This window comes from Epinephelus moara, chromosome 18 (assembly GCF_006386435.1).
Source record: "Epinephelus moara isolate mb chromosome 18, YSFRI_EMoa_1.0, whole genome shotgun sequence".
NCBI lineage: Eukaryota > Metazoa > Chordata > Actinopteri > Perciformes > Serranidae > Epinephelus > Epinephelus moara.
Genome location: NC_065523.1, coordinates 39,726,301 through 39,735,034, shown reverse-complemented (window position 1 = coordinate 39,735,034; position 8,734 = coordinate 39,726,301). Strand labels below are relative to the sequence as shown.

The 8,734-nt window shown below is 46.2% G+C and overlaps 2 protein-coding genes across 5 annotated transcripts in view; one reads left to right on the top strand and one right to left on the bottom strand.

The window, feature by feature from the left end:
• The window catches only part of si:dkey-89b17.4 (zinc finger protein 850), a 21,562-nt gene extending 18,342 nt beyond the window's left edge, over positions 1–3,220 (bottom strand). For 2 of the 4 annotated variants that reach the window (XM_050068808.1, XM_050068809.1), the window contains exon 1: positions 2,791–3,220. The gene's annotated coding sequence lies outside the window, so the exon portion shown is untranslated. The remainder of the gene's footprint in view (positions 1–2,790) is intronic. The other 2 variants (XM_050068807.1, XM_050068806.1) reach the window with 2 other exon arrangements.
• A 1,723-nt stretch (positions 3,221–4,943) lies between these two features.
• Positions 4,944–8,210, top strand: thoc6 (THO complex 6). Its single transcript, XM_050070070.1, has 13 exons — positions 4,944–5,101; positions 5,705–5,796; positions 5,888–5,952; positions 6,031–6,134; positions 6,216–6,253; positions 6,354–6,402; positions 6,507–6,578; positions 6,671–6,773; positions 6,856–6,905; positions 7,171–7,233; positions 7,320–7,430; positions 7,535–7,663; positions 7,968–8,210. Exons 1-13 carry the CDS (start codon positions 5,087–5,089, stop codon positions 8,046–8,048), a joined length of 972 nt encoding a protein of 323 aa, XP_049926027.1. The 5' UTR covers positions 4,944–5,086; the 3' UTR covers positions 8,049–8,210.
• Positions 8,211–8,734: the final 524 nt, after the last annotated feature.

The window sequence follows — 8,734 nt, the reverse complement described above, 5'->3', positions numbered from 1 at the left end:
GTTAACGTGTGTGTCTGTGAACGTGACTGCCTCTCCTGTAGTGTGTGGAGTTTGTTGACATCACGCCCACAAGCTATCCTGCTGTATGCAGCACGTATGGTCAGGTGACCAGCCGGCGTGCAGCAGTGACCAACACAGACGCTGAAGAAGAGCATGAGCTCGATCATGAACAGGCTGAGTTGGTGGCGAAAAAAACGCAACGTCTATCACATGACGATACTTTGGATTCAGGTACGGCGACGTTGAACAGAAAGACGTGTAAAAGTTTAAAAGTTAAAGTCGCCACGTCCCGCGGCAACACGACCAATCGATATCAGCACAGAGAAAAGGAGGAAGAATGAGACAAAGAGACAACTGAAAGACACCAGAGCCTCATACAACAACATCCAAGCACAGTTATGCAAACATCTGTAAGGGTCACGGGGAAATCACGGACTCCATAACAAACTATATAATAACAAATGAAAAATTTTGCTCGGGTTCGGCCCACTTGACATGCTGCTGTGTTGTGCTATGGCGTGCTGGAATTTGTCATTTACGTGACAACGCCTGAACGCAACACAGGCTTGCTCCGCTGTGTGTACAGTGTCGTGCTGCGCTGCTGTGTGAGCAGCGTGTTTGACTGTGCTCAGTCTGTTGATGGTCATTGACTCACTGTCTGAAACACTGAATCAAGCAACAAGACTCATGATACCATTTATTTATTATACTGTAATCACAATCGCGATATTGTCCAGTCAAATCACAATCGCACATTTTTATCACATCGTGCAGCACTAGAATGAACTTTCATTCTGAATGAAGGGAATTAAACTGTCCGTGTGAACACACTCATTAACTCGCTGCATAAAAAATGTTTTAACTAAATGATTAGTTTAATTCCAAAAGAAAACACTCTGGGGGACTTTAACTCACGCTCTGTTCGGGATGATACTGACGTCCCTCTGGGGAAAAACTCTATTTTATTTTCTCATCGTGTCCTGTTGCTCCTGAAGTCAAAATAACTTTTTTCACAAAAAAATTCAAATTCAGATTGTTCCTCCTTCTGGATTCTTCCAATGTGCACGTGTACATTTGTTTGGTCTGATCTTCACACCTGGCTCTCATTATCATCACAAATAGAAAATAAAAGTTATGCTGACATCATTTATTTTATGGACAACCTGGATGCAAACATTTCACATGTTGTTAATCTCGTCATTATTTTGGGTAAATATCATATTAATACATGTGAGAGGGAAAGACTGAACTCCCTCTGTCACTGTGGTCAGAAACAACTTTGACAACAAGTCGCTAAAATATCTGAAAAAGTAGATCCATCTATACCGAGGTCCTCCCTCTGTCACACTGCTGACTTGTTTGTTTGTTTCTCCTCTTTGTTTATGTTTGTGTTTCCTGAGGTTTCTTACATTTTTCCCTGTTAAAGGTTTTTTGGGGAGTTTGTCCTGATCAGCTGTGAGGACAGAGGACAGAGGGACGTCTGCTGTGAGGCTCAGAGACAAACTGATCTGTGATGTTGAGCTTTATAAATAAAACTAAACTTCATCATCAGTGATTTATTGATCCTCTGACTCGTTCCTGATCGCTCTCCTCATGATGAACACACATCACACAGATGAAGCGTCCCATCATTCACACACAGATTTGAATCTGAGCTCTGAGCAGCAGCCAATCACAGTCTTTCTATTTCCTTCCAACTTTTCCCTCTGAAGCTTCACATCATGTAAACAAACTGAGTCTGCGCTGCAGCCGACACAAACCTCCTCACACCGGACTCCCCTCGTCTCCCTGCAGGAGGTGTTCACGGTGTCTCAGGTGCATTCACACAGACATAACCCGGGTCTGTTCACACACGCGTTGTTTTGATCGCACACATTAAACTCTGTAAAAGTCCCAGTGAGTCTGAGGTCTGAGGTCTGAGGCGGACTGGACTCACACAGACGGTCTGAGCCGCAGCAGGGCTCCCTGACCTTGGCCCGTCTCCTCTCGGTCGGGTTCAGCCCCAGCATGAATTAATCGGGACAAAGCGGGGCATCTCCACCGACTCACGGCCGACATTTCCTTCGGCCGACTCCCCACAATAAACAGGGGGAGGGTCGGCCGAGCCCGGCCGGGGAGGAGAGCACCGGAGGCGGGTTAACTGTGTAAAAGGTGCCGGTGTTAGCACGGTGTTTCCGTCACGATGCTCCCAGCAGAGCGGGGACAACACCTTCAGCCATCAGCCCACTTTCACTGAGACCCCATCTCCATCGGAAAATGGCTTTCGAGCAGCGAGCCATTTTCCCCCATGCTAACGGGCTAGCATCTCCCTCTTAGCCCCACAAACACAACCCGCTGGCCCGCTGGATACACCCGCAGCCTGCGGAAACCTTCACGTGTTAAAACCAGGATTTAACCATCAGCAACATTCATAGTTTCAGGTTTTATTAAAACGAGCACTTAATGAATATTTGGTGAAAGACAGTCGGCCGAGCTAACGTTAGCATGTAGCTAGTTAGCAACCCCCCGCGATGAGAGAAAGGGGCAAAACGGAAGTGAGAAATGGTAAACAAAGCAACAAACAACACAAACACGAACGTGCTCGAGTTAGTGAGACGGCTACCGTTTATTTTACAGCACGTGTGGTGCACGGGGAGAGGAAAGTATTGATGCTGCACGAGCTCGCAGAGAGGTTAGCATCCCAGCTAACCCCAGGCTAGCCCGGAGCTACACAAAGATCTCGACAAACACACCGCGGCCTCCATTGATGGAAAACCGCGTTTTTGAGCCGTTTTTCCGCTCCTCACTTACCCCTCGATCGGCCTCAGTGGACGATGCACGGCGTGGAGATGCAGAAATGCGCCACTTTCACGGGTTCGGCATGGTTTGTGTTCTCCGCCCCGGGTTCAAACATCGACTTTTGGTTCTTGGTTCTCCCCCCCCCCGCTACCTACCGCCGTTCCGACAACATACTTCCTGCCGCTGCCGCTGCTAGCCGTGCGGAGCCGGAGCGCACTGTGCTGCGCGTCATCATGCGCAGAATAAAAAAGGCACGGAGCCTCCGGAGCAGCCTGCTGTGAGGATGAGGAAGGTCTCACAGATCATCAGAGTCAGTAGAGAGCAGGAAGATGAAGATTAGAGACAAACACTCGGTTTGACTCGGTGCTGCTCGGCCTGACTGACAGCCGCTGGGGACAAACCGAACCGAGCCGAGCCGAGCCGAGCCAGGCGGGCTGTGGATCATCCTCACGGGGCAAATGACACTCTGAGGTCATTTTATCAGCTGGAGATCTGCAGAGAGTTTCATGTGTTCATCCTGTGGGAGGGGTCAGGTCTGACTCACCCTCACCATCACCTTCACCATCACCCTCACCCTCACCCTCACCCTCACCCTCACCATCACCCTCATCACCATCACTCTCACCATCACTCTCACCATCACCCTCACCATCACCCTCACCATCACTCTCACCATCACCCTCACCATCACTCTCACCATCACTCTCACCATCACCCTCACCATCACCCTCACCATCACCCTCACCCTTTGTCACAGTTTGTCTTTATGATTCTTTGGAGTCTAAACTCTAAAGTGTAAGTTTGGTGTAACTCAGACAGCAGGTGGCGCTGTAACATTTTATCTTCATCTCGGAGTTATATTGTTCAACGTGACAAATGCAAATTCATTTGAATGAATGAATGAATGAGTTTCCAGTCATGTGTGAACCCAACAGTAAGTGGAGCTCTTACAGTTTCTCCCTGTCTCACCCAGCTGACACCTAAACTCACTCATACATTCTAATGTCATCATTTTTATTAATCTAATTGAATGAGTTTGGCGAGTTCCCTCTGAGCTCACAGTCCGTCTAATTATCTGTGTAAACACTGAGGTGTTTTTAATTTTTTTTTTATATATATACTTTATTAATCCCCAAGGGGAAATTCATTTTTTTTTTTTTTTTTTTAATCAATGTTAAAGAGCAGCTGGTTGTTTCCTGAAGCTTTATGAGCATATTAATGCAGGTACATTAAATCAGATCGATAAACATATTGATCTGCTGAGCGTCCTGATGTGAGCTGGTCTGAGGAGCTGAAGGTGACGCGCTTCAGAAATATTCACCATAACTTTTATTAATAATTCAAAGAATAAATCATTTATGACACGTTATAAACTGTACCTGCTCCTTTAGTTTCTCTTTATTCTCATTTTATTTTATTTACTTCCAAATATTATCACTGATAATAATATTTTACTGTTTCTGTCTTTGTGCTGCTGCAACATCTAATTCAATTTAATCTAATTAATTTGGGGCGGCAGTAGCTCAGTCCATAGGGACTTGGGTTGGGAACCGGAGGGTCGCCTGTTCGAGAGGGGCCAGTTCACCTCCTGGGCACTGCCGAGGTGCCCTTCAGCAAGGCACCAAACCCCCCAACCGCTCGGGACGCCTGACCAAGGCAGCCCCCTCACTCTGACATCTCTCCACATTGTGCATGTATAGGTCCAGTTTGTGCATGTGTGTGTCTTTCAGACCTGTGTGTAATTGACAAGCAAGAGTGAAACATTGAATTTCTCCTCAGGGGGATTAATAAAGTAAATAAACTTAAATTAAATTAATTAAATTAAAATTAATAAATCATACATAAATAAATACACAATCAAAGTTTAAAACTGTAATTTTAGGATTTAAAAGTATTTCAATGCAATTCAATAATTATGTTACTTTTAATAAATATATTTATAGTACTGATCTTTGATACCTGCTGTTTGTTGTCTTTTTCACAAATATTCAAAATGATCATTTTCATATATAAATCTGAGCAGTTTAAAACATTTGTGATAAAACGACTTATTATTTCACCATATTGTTTTTATTTCTTTTGTTTATGAATTATAATTTTCCGTTCTATAAAGTGTCATCAAGTTCCCGCCTAACTGCGTACTACATGTCCCAGGATCCCTTGCGTCACATGTGACGTCATATTTCCTCGCCTGTGTTCCGCTCTTTCCCTCGTCGCGTCGGTCGTGATTATTGTTCTCGTTATTTACCGACTGTTTGCTCCGGTATCTGCCGCCGGTTTGGAGGCACGCGGTGTCTGTGTGAGCAGTATGGGTCCCGTCGAGGTAAAATATTCATCTGTTCATTTAAACTGAAGAATTAAAGAAGTTCACTCGTGTTTTAGATTTAAAATCTGCTCCGAGCTTCATTCGCTCTGTTGTTAGAAATGTGTCCGTGCACATTAACGAGTGAAACATTGATCTGATGGTTTAATATAAAACTGATAATCAGTTAATAAACATCGATTTTAACATTTATCTTTGAGTTTCTGCGACCTGTGTTTGTCCTCATACGAACAGAGACAGCTGTAGGCCAAACTCCGTTAGGAATTCTGCTAATTTTGTGTTTGCTAGCTTATTAGTAAAAATACTCACATAGCATAACAAGTGAAAATACTTTCTCATGTTAAAGAGACTCTCCTGGTTCATTCGGGTCATGGTTCAGTAAGTCAGGAGGTTGTAGTCACAAGTCAGCTCCATTTGTTGCTGGTAAAACGTGGCGAATATTGGCCTGGACTTTTAGAAAATGAATGTCGGTCACGTTAAAGACATGTTGGAGGGTGAAACAGTCGAGTGTGTTCATGCCTGTGGGACAGAGGAGGTAAATAAAGGGTTAATAATAACAGCTGGTCATAAATCTAAGTATTAAATCAGTCCTGTTGTCTGCAGCTCCTCCACATGTCCGTCTTCTCTCAGAGTTTCTCTCCCTGCGGTCGATTTCTGGCAGCTGGAAACAACTATGGAGAGATTGCTGTGTTCAGGTCACACACACACACACACACACACACACACACACACACACACACGTTACTGTGAATCATAATAATAATCATCATGATGTTTGTGTGGCAGCCTGTCTGCAGCTCTGAGTCCAGACGCCACGGCGCTCAGTCAGAAACCTGTCCTGACCTTCACAGGTGAGTCACCTGAGTCCCTGTTAGTGTCCAGTGACATGATTTCATACCGATGGACGTGTGTCTGATGTCGTCCCGCAGCGCATGAGGGCCCCGTGTTCTCGCTCCTCTCCACCGACTGTCACCTCCTCAGCGCAGGGAACGGAGAGGTGAGCGCCTGGAGCTGGAGCGAGCTCATCAAGAAGGTGAGCGACTCTTTAAAGTCGGAGCTCATGAGGTAAAGACAGACTCACCTTCGTCTCACATTTGTCTCTGTGTCTCCTCAGAACGTCAAACCTCTGTGGACAAAGAGACCAAACTACAAGTGAGACACGCCGTCTTTCTGTCTGCTCGTCCTCATGTTGTCATGTGTTACAGTAGCGACGGAGCAGCCAGCTGACGGAGGTCTTTGTCTCTGTCCTCAGATCCAGTCTGGAGATCCCAGAGATCAACTCCATGGTCATCAGCCCCAGAGTGAGGACACACGAGACACTGACCCTGGATCACATCAGTCTAGTCTACTTGTTGTTGCTGTTGTTGTTGTTTACCTCCTGTGAGTGACGTTGTGTGTCTCTCAGGACAACAGTCTGGTCGTTGGAGGAGGAGACAACAACATCCATATCCTGGACCTGGAGCACGGAGTCTTTAAGGTGACACGTGCAGCTTCCTGTGTGGCGACATGATGACGTCATCATCATTGTCCTCTGCGTCCCTGCAGCTGACTCTGTCTCTGTGTCTCCAGTCTGTCCTCCAGGGACACTCGGACTACGTCCACTGTGTGAGCGTGAGAGAGCGGGAGGCAGAGATCCTGTCGGGGGGCGAGGACGGAGCGGTGAGGATGTGGGGTGAGTGACGGCGGCCTCTCGTCTGTCCGTAGGTCACATTAGTGTTACTGATGATGGTGATGATGATGGTGATGTCGTTCAGACAGCAGGACGGGTCAGAGTGTCCACTGCATCGAGGTCTACAAGTACGAGGTCAGAACTCTGCTTTATGTTCAAATGTCATAATAAACATGTTCCTTCATATATGACTGTCCTTTACTCTCCTTCTCCTCCTTCCTCCTTTCGTCTTTTTCTCCTCCTCCTCTTGTCCTCCCTTCTCTCCTCCTCCCTCTTGTCTTTTTGTCCTCCCTTCTCTCCTCCTCCTCCTCCTCCTGTGTGTGAAGCTGCAGTTGTCTCATGATGTGTTCGAGTGTCTGTAATCAGAGTAGGAAATTTGACTGGCTGTGGTTTGTTTCAGAGCTGCGCCCGGCCTCAGTACGGTAAATGGATCAGCTGTGTGACGACTGACTCTGATTGGATGGTAAGAAAACACCTGCACACACTGACTGTTGTTGTTGTTGTTTACTTGTTGTCTACTCAGTGTTTACTGTGCGTCTCCTCCTCCAGCTGTGTGGTGGAGGTCCGTCTCTGTCTCTGTGGCACCTCCGCTCTCTGTCGCCCACCTCCATCTTCCCTCTGAGCGGCTGTCAGAGACAGGCCGCCTTCTACCAGGACATGGTGAGAGCGCTGCCTTCAGGGTGTTACAGTGTTGATGAGTGTGTCCAAGACCTGAACCTCCTCCTCCTCCTCCTCCTCCTCCTCCTCCTCTTCCTCCTCCTCAGATCCTGGCTGTAGGTGAAGGCCCGTTTGTGTCTCACTGTCTTCTGGGTGGAGACGTCAAAGCTCAGATCCCGTGTATGCCGCAGAGCCTCAACACGCTGCAGCTCAACACCAACAGCTCTGAGCACAGGGTGAGACACTGAACGCATCATGGCGTCCACACTGAGGACGTGACGTCTGTGGACACAGAGACACGTCCACCAGCAGCTGGTCGACCATCTCACGAACATTCGTTTCATCAGAGCTTATACTTTTCTCTAAAACTCATCGTCGGCACAAAATAGTTTTTTTTTTTTTACTACACGTGATTACTTCCTGTTCTCACTGAGCACGCTCAGAACGGAGACACAGATGTGATGTCATCACAGAATCAGACGTTCAGCTCGTTAAACAGAAACATGATCAATAATAATAATAACTGTTTCCTGTGTGCAGGTGCTGACGGTGGGAGGGAGCAGCGACCACATCGACGTGTTCACGAACCTGTCGTACAGAACGTTCTCACTCAGCTTCTGACACACACACACACACACACACACACACACACACACACACACACACACACACACACACACGTTGAATGATGAATGTTTGTGTGTCCATCAGTATTTTTACTGGCGTTAAAAACTTTTGTATCATTTAGTCTGAATAAAATATTTTTGTCTCATTTTATACAAACTGTCGTTGTTGTCATTATTGTTGTTGTTATTAGGGGTCCAAGGCAATGCATCACGTGTGCATGGCCCCGCCCACTTCCGCCGAACTTTTTTTCCCGCCAAAAACTGCAAAACCTACTTTTTCAAACTCCTGCTACAGATTTTGTCCAAACTGCATGAAACTTGGCACCTCGACTCTCAAGATGGACCTGATCTAAAGTTATCAAAACAATTTTGCCCGGTCAAAAAATGTGCGAATTATTGACAAAAACATTTTGCTAGCTAAAATACACACATTGTTGCATATTTTTGTCAGACTACATTATATCAACATGACACTTAACACACATGTTCCAGAGGTCGTTCAGAGGCTCGGTGCCAAATTTGGCCCAAATGGGCCACTAGTGGACGCTGTAAACCCAGAAATATGACGTTCCATAAAAGTTGATCAGATTTGTACTTAAATTGGTGAACATGATGTGGGGTCAGTCCTGAGGTCAGCTGCAAAGTTTGGTAATGATTGGTCAAAGTGGGTGTGACTTATTG

Coding starts and splice junctions, on each gene's coding strand:
- thoc6 (XM_050070070.1), top strand. Junction 5,953..6,030: donor ACCTGTCCTGACCTTCACAG/GTGAGTCACCTG, acceptor GTCGTCCCGCAG/CGCATGAGGGCCCCGTGTTC. Junction 6,906..7,170: donor TCGAGGTCTACAAGTACGAG/GTCAGAACTCTG, acceptor GGTTTGTTTCAG/AGCTGCGCCCGGCCTCAGTA.